Below are 14,577 nucleotides of genomic sequence, written 5' to 3'. Positions count from 1 at the left end.
ACTTCGTTGTTAACCTAAATCCCTTCTGATTGACGCTACAAATGATGTAGGGCATTGAAATATCAGATGATATTCCACTCACGTTTTTCACTTTTCTCCTTATTTTTGGCCTGTCACGATTTCCCTTACTCTTTTTTGAGAAGCTTAATTCAGTATTAAAAGGCTGCTGGGCTGGGAGTGGTGGCTCATGCCTGTAATTCCAGCTAGCACTTTGGGAGGCCAAGGCAGGCGGATCACCTGAGGTCAGGAGTTTGAGACCAGCCTGGCCAACGTGGCAAAACCCTGTCTCTACTATTAGCCAGGTATGGTGCCACATGCCTATAATCACAGCTCCTTGGGAGGCTGTGGCAGGAGAATCGGTTGAACCCAGGAGGTGGAAGTTGCAGTGAGCCGAGATCACACCACTGCACTCCAGCCTAGGTGACAGAACAAGACTCTGTCTCAACAAAAAATTGTTTCATTTGAAATGGTAACAAATGCCATTACTGCCTTTAAAATGACCTGGAGCATTTTGCAAAAACCTTGGGAATTTTCCAACTATAGAATAAAATTAAAATTTTATCATTAGGCATAACCTGGCTTCCATCTACTTTGTCAGCCTGGCATCTCCCACTACTTAGCAAAAGTGCACCTGACCTTCATGACATGCTGATCTCAGTGATGTTTCCGTTTGCCTGAAATACTCTTTCTTCACCTAAAAGTCTTATGCTGATTTTTAAAACTCCAGTAGAAATGTAACTTCTTGAGTAATTCATCCCTTCCGTCTTAGGAAGTTAATCACTATCCTCTAAATATTTATGTAAGGTTATGGGTGCCAACTCTATCAATACCTGATACATGAGATGTATCAATATCTGATATCTAAAAGGTGAGATGTGCTGTCAATAAAGTCTCTAACCTAGAACATAACCTGATTTTCTTTTTGTGCTTCTATAGACTTCAAAGCACCATAGATGGAAAAAGATCCAGAAATTAACAGGTCAGAATGATTCTATCCTTTACTCTTCAGTTCCAGGTTAATGACAGACCAATTATAGGTCTGCCTTATGCCTCTAGCCTTAAATATCCGGTGGAGGGAGGTTGAAAAGAGGATGTAAATGGAAGAAGTGTGCTTCCTCTAGTATCCCCATGTCTAAAGAGATGTATGTTAATCTGTCATAAGATTAGGAAAAAAAAAGACCTGTATGTATACAGCTGCACAGTTCCTTTCCTCATGCTTCCTCTCCTCAGCTCCTTTTGTTCAAATCCCAAGGTATTGGGAAGGAAACTTGGTGAGATTGTAAAATGGACAAAGGGTAACTACCAAGAGTTTGGTGAGGGAAGTTTCCCTATCTTTTTTCCCCCACCATAGATACTAGATAGACTCCTTTGGAGGAAAAGATATGTATCATGGCCTCTCTTTCCCCTACTCCCACTGCTTATTACTATGATTATTTCTATTCTTTCCAATGTATATAGCTTACATCTATGTATGATGAAGGCAGCATGTATGATGGAAGCAGTGTAGCTTTTTGAAAAATGTTGAGATGGGTTAAGTCTGAGATCAACCACTAACTAGCTTCATGATATTGGGCATAACTTCATCTTTATTTTTTTATTTACAAAATGAGTGGGTTGGATGAAATGATGTCGATAATCATGATGCTGACAGATCCTTCACCTCTTCCTCCAGATCCACAGAGGAAAGAAACCCTCAGGATGGCTTGCAGTGAAGCTAACCTGACGTGGTGAGTAAAGCCTGTCTTCAGCCAATTCTACTGATAAACTCTGTGAAAGTTAAAGTAAACTACCTGGTACCCTATTTTCCTTCCTTCACTATGTTAGCTTTCTCTTTTCTAAGTTAAATCTCTTACTGTTTTCCTTACTGGTATTTTTTTTATGAGACTTCAATTACATTGACATACAGTGTTGCATCCAGTGTTTCAGGACTCCCTGGGGACAGGACCCAGGAAAATACACTCTGGTCAATGATGCAGACTCTTCAACAGATCTCCCGACACCTGAAAAGCGCAAGGTCAGGCATTGTAGTTTCTGGATGAGGACTGAAGGTGGTGGAGGTTTTAAAAAGGAGGAAGGAAGGGGAGGAAGGAGGGAGGGAGAGAGTTCATTTTGTCTGTGGAGGAAGTTCTGGGTTCAAACTGGTCGAAGGGTCATTTCTGGGTGGAATGGGAACAGTTTTCTCCCTTTGTCCTGGTAGAGGAATTCTTTCTATAGGTAACTGATGTTAGCGGAAGAAACTTTTTTTTCCCCCAATTCTCCTTCAGGCCAAAAATATTTTGCATTTGAAATAGCCACTTTTTTCTTTTTCCAATTTCAATGCAAACTGAAACATTTTTCTCTATTTCTTAGATCAAGGCTTAGGGAACAGGATTTGCCGGAACCACAGGATACAATTTCTTCATCTATCGCCTCTGTTCTTGTGTCTCAGGAGACTGTTTTACGCTGTTGTAACTGTAAGAAAGCAAAACATTCTACTGACCACAGCATCTCCTTGAGATCATCATGCAGTAAATCTAGTTGTTCTGAAGGAAAAACTTGGGAATGCCAGAGCCATAGTTTACCTATCTCCCACAAAAAGTCACGTGTGGTTGAGAACCAAGGCACAACCCTGTCTCCTTTTCAGCTATCAGAGCCCCAGAAATCCAAACTTTTTCAGAATTTGACAGATCTTTCACCCTTACAATCTCAGAGCCCTTTTATCAACTCTATTTCTGAGCCTCTAAATATCTGCAAACAGAAAAGGGAAAAAAAAGATGAGAGAAGGAGCAAGAGTCATTTGATATCAGATCACGAGCCAAATTCTGTTTCCAGGGAGAGACCACAACTCCCAAGGTGGGCTCCATTCAAGCTCTCTCCTTCGGTTAGAAGAAAGCTAAAAAGACATATATCTCAGAAGGCTTTCTCTTTGCAGCAACAAATGGTACCTTTACCTGTGAGGAAATCATGGGCGATGTTCAATTATTTAACTGAAGTACAAAGAGGAGTCGCTGAATCAAATAAACTCCAAACTCAGTTATCTATGCCCATTCATCAAAACACTGAGCAAAACATTAACAAAAATTCCCCAGACCTTCCATCATTTCCACTTCATGTGAATGCTGAAGTGGGATCTGGAACAAATAGCACAGAAACAGAACTTTCACAGTCACTTATCTCAGGCAAGCAGTTACAACCTGGGGATGGCCCCCAAATCCTTGGATCCAAGCCTTTCGTTACATCAGTGGGCACTCTACCTCCAAGAAGTTTAGGACTTAATGTAACTCAAGAGGAAACCGCTTTACTGAAGAAAGAGCCAAAACACATACTAGAGCTTAGTATAGAGAAGAGGGTCATAGGTTTTCCAGAAAAAAGCATAGAGCAGCACAAGACACAAGTGACTAATGTGGACGTGGCACCAAGTCTACCATATCAAGTCAAGGACAGCATAAAGGTAACTCCATTGGCATTACTTCAGGCCATAGAGTCAATGGCGATGATCCCAGAAGCACATTCAGAATCTGTGGGTTTGTTCCCACAGCTGCCAAGTCAAGTTGTGAAACCAATGGAAACTATGAAAACAATGAGCATAACCCCCAAACCACCAAATCAAGTCATCCAGTCAATGGAGGCAGCCCCAAGGCCAAAGCACCAAGTTGTGGAATCAGAGAGGATGACCACGAGATTACTGAATCAAGTCACAGATAATGAGAAAGCAACTCCTGTAGCACTGCTTCAAGTTATGGATTCTATGGGGATGATTAACAAATATCCACACACAGAATTAGTGGGAACGACTTCAACACCACAACATCAAGCCATAGAGTCAGTGAAGATGAACACAATATTGAAGCATCAAGTCACAAAACCAGAAAAGATGAATGTAAGGCCACAACGTGCAGTTATGGAAACTGTGGAAATGATGCCAGCGCCACAGCATAAAGTCATGGAATCAGTTGACATGACCTCAGGATCACAAAGTCAAGGAAAGACTATTCCAGGGCCAATATGTCAAGGCACAAAGTCATCGGAAGTGATCTCAGCACCATTACATCAAGTGGAAAAATCTATTGGGTTGACCCAACCATCTTTAGGAACTACTCCAGGGCCACTGAGTCAAACTTCAGAATCTGTGGAGATGAGCTCAATGTCATTCCAAGACACTCTTGAGACAATGCACCAACTTGGAAAAGCAATGGGGGAAACTCCAGTATCACAACACACAACAAAAGAATCTCCAGATTTGATACCAGGATCAGAGATACAAAGTGTGAAATTAGAAGTGTTGACCACAGAGCAACAGCCCCATGATATGAAGTTTGTTCATGGCAATCTAGGGCCATGCTTAGAAATTACTGAGTTGTCAGAGACACCCCCCACCTCAGAACATAAAGACCCAGAAACTGTGGGGTTGGCATTGCCTCAAGTTGGTAAGACCCAGGGAGTTATCCCACTACCACTAGATTCAGAAACAGGAGTTCTGGAGTTGACTCCAGGACCAGATATGCAGTATGAGAAATCAGAGCCACTACTGCAATATTTGAAATCTGCAGAGTTAACCAGTGAGTCATCTCCATTAGTGATAGGATCTAAAAAGTTAATTACAGAACCAAAACCACATGTTATGGACCTGACCCCAGGGCCACAGGTCCAGGGAGGAAAGTCTATGCAGTTGGATCTAGAGTCACAGTTGCAAGACGCAAAACATGTGAATTTAATCCAACAGTCAACTACAGGAGTGGGAAAATCAGAGGAGATGATACTGGATCTACCGCTACAAAGTATGCCATTGGAGGATTTGACTAAGAGGGCAGAGCTCCAAGATGTAAACTCTGTGGATTTAAATCTAGGCCCATGTCAGCCAAGTGTCAAATCTGGATTGACCCCAGGGCCACAGTCACAAAGTGTCAGGTTTTCAAAGGTATTTCCAGGGCCACTCCTTCAAGGAGAAAAACCTGTAGATTTAATCTCACAACCCCTACATTATGGTGCAAAATCGGATGAACGGACCTCGGATTCCCCAGTTCAGTACATCAAATCATCAGATTTCATCCCAGACCTAACACCCCAAAGTGTCAAATTTGTACAGCTGACTCCAGAAACACAACCTCAAGGTGTGAAATTTGTGGAGCTAAACCCAGGACTAGGCTTGCAAGATGTCAAATTTTCTGATTCGATCCCAGGGTCAAAGCACCAAGGTTTCAAACATGTGCAGATGACACCAGGAACTCAGCCTGAAGATATAAAGTCTCCAGGTTTTATGCCACAGTCGTCTTTGCAGTTAAGCCAAGGGCCACATGTTGAAGACATGAAATCTGTTCTGTCTGCTGAAGGATCACAGTTTCACAGGATGAAATCTGCAAAACTGACCTCAGAACTACCAGTTCAAAGTGCTAAATCTGAGGAAGTAAACCTAGGGCCTTGGCAAAATCTCAAATTTTCTGAATTGACTTCAAGGCCAAAGCTGCAAGGTGTCACATTTGGGGATCAAACTGCAGGATCAGTGGTTCATAGTGTGAATTCTGTAGAGGTGGTTCCAGAGTTAGGGCTGCAAGATTCCACATTAGCAAAGATGTCTCAAGGAACTCAAAGCATGAAACAGGAAGGGCTTAACCGAGAGCTGCAGCTACGAGATGTCAAAATTTTTGATTTAGTACCAGGAACTCAACCTCAGGGTGTGAAATCTTTAGAGTTAAACTCAGGACCACAGCTACAATGTGTACAATTTTTAGAGTTGACCCCAGGGCCAAAGATGCAAGGGGTACCACCTATGGCAATGGCTCCAGGGCCAGAGGGGCAAGGGGTTAATCCTCAGTTGTTAGTACCAGAGCCACTGTTTCAAGATGTAAAATATGTAGTAGGCAATCAAGTGCCAAGCCTTAAAGCTGACGTTTCCAGTAAATTAATCTCAGAGCCACAAATGCCAGATGCAGAATCCATGGGGTTGACTCCAGGACCACAGCTGCCCCGTGTAAATCATTCTGAGTTAACCAGAAAACCACAGTTACAAGATAGGATATCTTCTGGATTGACACAAGGACCACAGTTCCAAGACGTAAATCCTGTGGAGGAGAGCCTAGTCTTAAAACTTCAAGGTTTCAAATATGAAAAGCTAACCCCAGAGCCACAGCTAGAAGATATGAAATCTGTGGAATTAGTCCCTGGGCCACATTTGGGAGATATGAAAACTAGGCAGCTAACACCAGAGCCAGAATTGGAAAATGTCAAATCTATCATGTTAACCCCAGAGCCACAGGCAGGAGGTGTAAAACTTGAGGAGGTAACCCCAGGCTCAAAGCTCCGATCTGAGTTACTGGTCTCACAGTCACAGTTAGAAGATATGAAATCTGTGACCTTAACTCCAGGACCATGCCTGGAAGGGATGAAATCTATGGAAATAACTCCAAGTCCACAGCAGGAAGGTGGGAAATCTGTGGCAATAAGCTTACAGTCACAGAGAGGAGATGTCAGAGCTGTGGAATTCATCCCTGATTCGGAGCTTCAAGATGTAAAATCTGCGGAGTTGGTTCCAGATACACAGCTGCACGATATGAAAGCTGTGAAATTAAAATTTGGGCTAAAGATGCAAGGTGAGAGGCCTATGGCTTTTGCACCAGAGCCATTGCCTCAAGGGGTTAAATCTATGGAGATGCTTCAAAGGCCTCAGCTACAAAGCATGAAACCTAAGGAACTGACTTCAGTCCCACAAATGCAAGATATGAAATTTGTGGAGATTACTCCACGTTTAAAGCTTCAAAGTTTAAAATCTATAAAGGAGACTCAAGATCCACATCTGCAATGTGTAAAATCTGTAAAGCTTGCACCAAGGCAGAAGAGACTGGTAGTAAAATCTGTGACTGTAACCAGAAGACAAGAGTTTGAAGAAGTAAAACCTGTGGATTTAACCCTTGAGCCAGAACAGGATGGTCAGAAATCTGTAAACTCACTAGAGCAGCAATGTGTGAATTTTGAGCAAGTAAAGAGAGGGTCTGAGTCAGAAGGTATAATGTCTTTGGAGTTAATTCCAGAGTCAAAATCTGAAGGTATAAAATCTGTAGACCTCAAGTCTGACCCACAGTCAAAAGGTAGAAAAGCATCTGAGTTGACTCCAGAACCAAATATGCAAGATGTAAAAGCTGAAGAGTTCAAACATGAACCACAGTTGCAAAGTCTGAAATGTCCCAAGTTGACTCCAGGACCACAGTTGCACCAAGCGAAACCTTTGGGCTCAACTGCAAAGCCACAGCTTCAAAGTGTGAAAATCATGGAATTAAACAAAGAGCCAGAGCTTGGAAGAAGAAAATCTGTTCAGTGGATAACAAGACCTGAGTTCCAAGGTGTAAAATCCGTAGGATTAAATCTTGGGCCACAATCTCCAAGTGTCAAATCTGCAGCGTACAAACTTTCCTTACAGTTGGGAGATATGGTAGCATCTAAATTGGTTCTAGCACCAAAACTTCAAGGTGCAAAACCTATGCAGTTTAACCTTGGGGCACAGTTGCAGTGTGTAAAAGCCCCTGAGTTGTCTGCTGGACCACAATTACAAAAAGGGAAAATTTTGGCTTCAGGCTCAGAGCCACAAGTTCAAGGTGTGAAAACTGTGGAGTTAAACCAAGACTCACAGCTTGGAAGTGTGAAATCAGTTCAGTGGATACCAGGACCTGAGTTCCAAGGTGTGAAACCTACAGGGTTAAATCTTGGTTCACAATCTCAAGTTGTCAAACCTGCGGAGTTGAAATCTTCCATAGAGTCAGGAGGTGTAAAGTCATCTCAACTGCCTCTAGGGCCAAAACTTCAAAGTGCAACATCTATGGAGTTTAACCTCGAGTCCCAGGTGCACTGTGTGAAAGCTGCTGAGTTGTCTCAAGGACCACAGCTGCAAAAAAGGAAAAGTCCAGCATCAAGCCCAGAGCCACACCTTCAAGGTGTGAAAACTGTGGAGTTAAACCAAGACTCACGGCTTGGAAGTGCAAAATCTGTGCAGTGCATACCAGGTCCTGAGTTCCAAGATGGAAAAACTGGAGGGCTGAATCTTGGTTCACAATCTCGAGGTGTCAAACCTGCAGAGTTGAAATCCTCCGTAGAGTCAGGAGGTGTAAAATCATCTGAATTGATTCTAGGGCCAAAAATTCGAAGTGCAAAACCTGTGGAGTTTAACTATGGACCATGGTTGCAATTTGTGAAAACTCCTAAGTTGTCCCAAGGACCACAGTTGCCGAAAGGGAAAATTCTGGCATCAACCTCAGAGCCACAGCTTAAGGGGGTAAAAACTGTGGAGTTAAACCAAGACTCACAGCTTGGAAGTGTGAAATCTGTGCAGTGGATACCAGTACCTGAGTTCCTAGGTATGAAATCTATGCTAAAATGTGGTTCACAATCTCAAGCTGTCACACCTATAGAACTGAAAACTTCAATACAACTAAGAGATGTGAAGTCATCTGAGTTGACTCCAAGGCCAAAGCTCCACAGTGTACCACCTTTGACATCACTCCAGAAACATCAGGTGCCAGTGTTCAAAACTATTGATTTGAAATCTGGGTTACAGTTGAGAAGTGTGAAGTCATGTGGCCCAATTTTAACATCAAAGCTCTGTGATATAAAATCTATGGCATTCAAACCTGGGCTTCATTTGCAAGATGTGAAATCTTCTGAGTTGACCCCAAGACCACAGTGGCACAAAGTGAAACATTTGCAGGCATATCCAAGAACACAGCAGCAAGATGTGAAGTCTCTAGTGTTTACACAAGAGTCACAGTTTTCAGGGGTGAAATCTAAAGTATTAAGCCAAGAGCTACAATTACAAAGTGATAAAACTGTAGGGTTCAACTTCTTACTGCACTTGAAAAGCACGAAATCATCCGAGTTGGCTCAGACAAAGCTTCCAGGTACGAAATCTGAGGAGTTTAGCTCTTGGCCACAATGGCAATGTGTCAAATCTTTTAAGTTGAACCCTAAGACGAAGTCCCAAGACATGAAATTTATAGAGTTAAACCCCAGCTCACAGTTGAAAAATATCCCACATTCTGATTTGACCATGAAGACCAAGATTCAAGATGTCAAATCTACAGACTTCAAACCTGGGCCACAGTTGCAAAGAGTGAAATCTTCTGAGTCGATATCAAAGACAAAGCTTCAAGAAGTGAAGTTAGTGGAATCCAACTCAGGCCCACAGTTGCAAGATTTGAAATCTTCTAGGTCGATCATGGGTATACTGCTTCGAGACATTAAATCTATCGTTTTCAGTTCTGGACCACATTTACAGAGTGTGAAATCATCTGAAATGATTCCAGGGGTGAAGCTTCAGGGTGTGAAACCTGTAGACTTCAAACCTAGTCCAAAGTTACAAAGTGAAAAATCTGATTTGACCCTGGGGAGAAAGTCTCCAGGTGTGAAATCTGTAGAGCTGAAATCAGGCCCACAGTTACAAGATATAAAATCTTCCAATCTGATCATGGGTATAAAGCTTCCAGATGTAAAATCTGTGAAGCTCAGTTCTGGACAACACTTTCAAGGTATAAAATCTTCTGAGGTAACCTCAGGGACAAGGCTTCAAAGTATGAAATCAATGTATTTCAATTCTGGACAACAGATACAAGGTGAAAAATCTTCTGAGTTGATTCAAGGAACAAACTATCGAGATGTAAAATCTGTAGACTACAACCATGGTCCAAAGTTACAAGGTGTGACATCTTCTCAGTTAACCCCAGAGACAAAGCTTCAAGGTGGGGAATCTGTGGAGTTCAACTCAGGCCCACAGTGGCAAGATGTGAAATATCATAACTCAATCAAGGGGACAGAGCTTCAAGACGTAAAATCTAAGGAGTTCAGTTCTGATTCACAATTACAAGGTACGAAATCTTCTGAAGAGATCCCAGTGACAAAGCTTCAAACAGTGAAATCTGTGGGGCTCATGCCTAGGCCAGTGCAGCAAGATGTAAAATGTTTTGAATTGTCTCTAGGTACAAAGGTACAGGATAGGACTTCGTTGGGGTTAAACTCAACCTCACAGTTACAAGATAGAAAATTATTTATGTCGACACCAGGGATACAACATCAAGGTGTGAAATCTGTAGAATTCAATCCTGGGGCAAAGTTGCAAGATATGAAATCTGGGTTGATAAAGCCTCAGACAGTGAACTCTACAGAAGGCAACGATGACCCAGAATTGCAAGTTGCAGAACTCTCTAAGTTGGCCTTGGAATCAAAGATTCACAGTGTGGCACCTTCTGAGTTCAATACTGAAAAGCAGCAGCAAGATGAGAAATCTCATATATTGAATCTGTGGCCAGACCTTCAAAGTGTTAAATCTATGGGATTCGATCCTGAGCCACATTTGCAATATAGGAAACCTTCAGAATTATGTACAGGGACAAAGCTTCAAGATGTAAAATCTATGAAATTCAATCTTCAGGAAAAGTTGCAAGGTGTGAAATCTGAGTTGCACTTTGGAACAAGGCTTCAAGGTATACAATCTTTAGATTTCAACCCTGGACCACAGTTGCAAGGAATAAAATCTGCCAAGTTTAATCCTGGGCCTGAGCTTCAAGGTATGAAATCTAAGGTGTTCTGCCTTGGACCACATTTGCAAGATGTGAATTCTTCCGCATCCATTCCAGAGCCACCACCTCAGTGTGCAAATTCTATTGTGTGCAACCGTGGGCCATGTTTTCAAGGTGTAAATTCTTCTGCATCTATTCCAGGCCCTAAACTTCAGTGTGTAAGTTCTAATGGGTTCAACTCTGGGTCAAACTTGCAAGGTATTAATTATTCTGTATCCATTCAAGAACCACCACTTCAGGGTATAAATTCTATTGAGTATAATTCTAGGCCAGATCCACAAAGTGTGAATTCTTCCACATCCATTCTAGGGCCCAAACTTCAGAGTGTTAATCCTAATGGGTGCAACCCTGGGTCATATTTGCAAGGTGTGAATTCTTCTGCACTCACTCCAGAGCCACCACTTCCGTGTGTAAATTTTAATGGGTGCAATCCTGGGCTGCACTTGCAAGGTGTAAATTCCTCTGCACCCATTCCAGGGCCAAAACTTCAGAGTGAAAATTCTATTGGGTGCAGCCCAGGGCCACATTTGCAAGGTGTGAATTCTGCATTAATGCCACAGCCACAAGCTCTGTGTGTAAATTCTATTGGGTGCAACACAGAGCCATATTTACAAGGTATGAAATCTCCTGAATTAACTTCGGTTTCAAAACTTCAAGGTATGAAGTGTTCTGAATTGAACCCAGGGACAAAAATTCAAAGCAAGACATCTTTAATGGTCAACCTTAGACCATGTTTGCAAGATTTAGAATCTGATTTGACACCAGGGTCAAAGTTTCTACGTGTAGCACCTTTGGAATGCAACCCTGGGCCACAGGTGCAGTGTGCAAGTTCTTCTGAGTTGAATCCAGGGCTAAAGTTACGATGCGTAAATTCTATGGAGTGCAAACTTGAGCCACACTTGCAAGGTGTAAAATCAGGGTCAAAATTTCAAGTTATGAAATCTGAGTTGGATCCAGGGCCAGAGCTTCACAGTATAAAATCTGTTATGTTCAGCTCTGCGCAACATTTACAAGATGTAAAATGTGAACTGACTTCAGGGACAAAATTTCAAGATATAACACCAAAGGAGTTCCACTCTGGCCCACAGCTGCAAGGTATGAATTCTTCTGGGTTGAATTCAGAGTCAGAATTTCAATGCATAAATTCTATCAACTTGAATCCAGGGCCACAGATACGAGACATGAAGCCCTCTGAATTGAACCCTGGGTCAGAATCTCAAGGTATGAAATCTATTCTGTTCAATCCCAGACCACACTTGCAAGGTGTGAAATCTTCTGAGTTAAGTCCAGGGACTAAGTTTCAAGGAGTCCAATTTTGGGGGAAGCACCTTGGCTCACAGCAAGCTGTGCAACCTGCATTCAATTTGAGTCCTCAGATAAATGGTACAAAATCTGAGGTATTTTTACCAGAGCCACTGCTTAAAGTTGTAAAATCTGTGGACATAAATAAGCAGCCATTGCTTTATGATGCAAATTCTGCAAAAATGATTTCAGCCTCTGAGCTACCGGACTTAAAATATGAGGTATTTACGCTAGAGCCATGTTTCCAAAAGGCAAAATCTGTGGAGTTAAAACCAGAACCATATCCTCCAGGTATGAAATCCGTGGAGTTAAAACCAGAACCATATCCTCAAGGTGTGAAATCCGTGGAGTTAAAACCAGAACCATATCCTCAAGGTGTGAAATCCGTGGAGTTAAAACCAGAACCATATCCTCAAGGTGTGAAATCCGTGGAGTTAAAACCAGAACCATATCCTCACGGTATGAATTCTGAGGAGGTGCATTCACACCTCAGGCAGCATAATGTAAGATCTATGCTATTTGTATCAGAGCCACTTTCTCGAGATGTGAAATCTGTGAAGCCAACTCTATGGCCACAACCTCAAAGTGTAAATTCTTTGACATCATGCTTTAGGTCACAATGCATTAAATCTGTGGCCTTTGCACCGAAGCTATGTTTTCAAGATGTAAAACCTATGGAGCTGACGCCAGGGGCCCAACAGCAAGGTATAAATTATCAGGAGTTGACTTCAGGATGGCAAGATGTGAAATCAATGGTGCTGGCACCAGAGCCAACTAGGAAGTTCTCATCAGGACCAATGTTGGCTAGTGTCAGATTTTCAAATTTGTCTCCAGAATCACAGCATCAAGCCATGAAATCTTTGGAGTTTACTCTAGAGTCAAAGTTGCAAAGTGTAAAACATGTGAAATTGTCTTCAGTGTCTCTGCAGCAAGAAAAAGTTGTTCAGTCTGAGAAAGCGACCCCTGGACCACCATTTCAAGTTGTAAAGTCTAGGACAACGCCAAGGCCCACCCCTCAAGTGGTACAATATATTGAGTTGACTCCAAAACTGCAAGATGTGCAACCTTGCACACAAAGGAAGGCTAAAATTCATACTCAAGCTTCCAGGAGTTCTACTTCCACAGCAGATTTGCAGTCTGGGTCCTCCCAGTCCCCTGCTCCTGTACTAATCGACATCAGAGGAAGACAACACAGCAGCCCTGACCTGGAAGAAAAGACAATAATTAGAGCATGTAGACACTATGAATCCATTCAGGTTCACACCCTATCAGAGAGTGACTCTGAAATCACTCAGAATGAGAAACGGGCTAAAGTGAGAACCAAAAAGACCTCTGGTTCAAAATATCCAATGAAGAGAATGACCAAGGGCCTTAGAAAACACAGAAAGTTCTACACAAGCAGTAGAACCACAAAAGAGAGACCCTCTAGGGAATTACAAGCCCATTTAAGAAGGAAGACGATTGGAGCAGCTCAGACAAGTACTGCCTTCTTAAAAAGACAACCTAAGAAACCTTCCCAACCCAAGTTCATGCAACTGCTTTTTCAGGGCCTACAGCGGGCATTCCAAACAGCATACAGAGTTATAGCTTTTGCTGGGCAGAAGCCTGTGGACAGGACAATCCCAGACAATGTGTGGGCAAGCAAAAACTATTATCTGAAACAAAATGGCAGGGACTATTGCATACCCAGAAATCACAAAAGAGACAGGAGGTCAGCTGACAAGCCAAAGTCAGCAGGCTCAACCATTAAGCAGGAGGACATATTGGGGGAAGGAAGAGACCAGTGCAGATCAGCTCAACAGCCAAGAAGAGCTCACCCTTTCCAACCCAGACCTCTTCAACTTCCCAAGCCCACAGGTTCCCAAAGTGATAGCACTTTCCAAGCTGCCTCAGTGGAGCAGCTTTTGGGAACTGTCCAAAAGGACAGGAGTAGCAGATCAAAGAAAAATGAAATCTTTAGCCATGAGTCTAAGAACTTGCCCACACCAGGAACCAGAGTTCAGGCCCGAGGAAGAATGCTACATTGTTCCCCTGTGAAGAGAACCTGGCACCGTCCCCTTAAAGAGAAACTCACACACGAGGAGCAAAACCACCCCAGCTTCTATAGGGACAGAACCCCACACAGTCCTGAGAGAACCGGTCATAACCGCTGTTGGAGAAACCATCGTAGTCCCTCCAAGAGGAGCCACTGCGGTCCCTCGGAGAGGAGCCGTCACAGTCCTTCAGATAGAAGATTTCGCAGTCCATCTCAAAGAAATCAACACAGTCCCATGGAGAGAAGTCTTCACCGTGCTGCCCTTTCCAGCCTTTTTTCCTGTTCAGCCATTGCCTCCAGTTTCTGCACCCCCAGCCTGGAAAGGCTTCCATGTCTCTCTACAGGGGGTGGCATGTGAGATTCATTCTCTAATAAAGTGGCAATAACTGATCTCCCTGTGCATCTAGACTGAGGCCACTGGGTGGGTGGGTAGGGAAGGCAGGGTGGTGGGACACGAGGAGTTGTGCAAAGGCTCGGAATGAGAGCAGGGTTTTAAGGCCGGGCAGAGGCTCCAAGCTCCGCCCCTTCATTTCAGACCCCATCCACAGGTTCCCAGGTTCTTTGTCACAATCCCCAGTGAGGCCGAGTCTCAGGAATCAAAGGGTTACTCATCACGTGACTTGCTCCAGCTGCAGCCCCCTCGGAAGCTGCCAGGCAGAAGTGGACTTTCAGAAGAGGGCTAGGTGGGGGCCGAGCCCACATCCG

At 43.1% G+C, this 14,577-nt stretch overlaps 2 protein-coding genes across 2 annotated transcripts in view; both read left to right on the top strand.

Annotated features, from left to right (window-relative positions):
* LOC100402531 (intraflagellar transport protein 172 homolog) overlaps positions 1-7,525 on the top strand; it is a 35,681-nt gene extending 28,156 nt beyond the window's left edge. The window contains exons 11-14 of the mRNA XM_078349752.1: positions 937-979; positions 1,673-1,727; positions 1,919-2,014; positions 2,350-7,525. Coding sequence (XP_078205878.1) covers positions 937-953 — 17 coding nt within the window. The 3' untranslated portion in view covers positions 954-979; positions 1,673-1,727; positions 1,919-2,014; positions 2,350-7,525. The remainder of the gene's footprint in view (positions 1-936; positions 980-1,672; positions 1,728-1,918; positions 2,015-2,349) is intronic.
* Positions 3,113-14,262, top strand: LOC144576460 (uncharacterized). The gene has a single exon (XM_078349749.1). The coding sequence runs from the start codon at positions 3,467-3,469 to the stop codon at positions 14,228-14,230; it is 10,764 nt and encodes a 3,587-aa protein (XP_078205875.1). The 5' UTR covers positions 3,113-3,466; the 3' UTR covers positions 14,231-14,262.
* The last annotated feature ends 315 nt before the right edge of the window (positions 14,263-14,577 follow it).

The sequence above is a fragment of the Callithrix jacchus genome, chromosome 14, assembly GCF_049354715.1.
Source record: "Callithrix jacchus isolate 240 chromosome 14, calJac240_pri, whole genome shotgun sequence".
In the NCBI taxonomy this organism is placed as follows: domain Eukaryota; kingdom Metazoa; phylum Chordata; class Mammalia; order Primates; family Cebidae; genus Callithrix; species Callithrix jacchus.
Note: the sequence above shows the minus strand (reverse complement) of the source record. Positions and strands in the feature narration are given on the sequence as shown.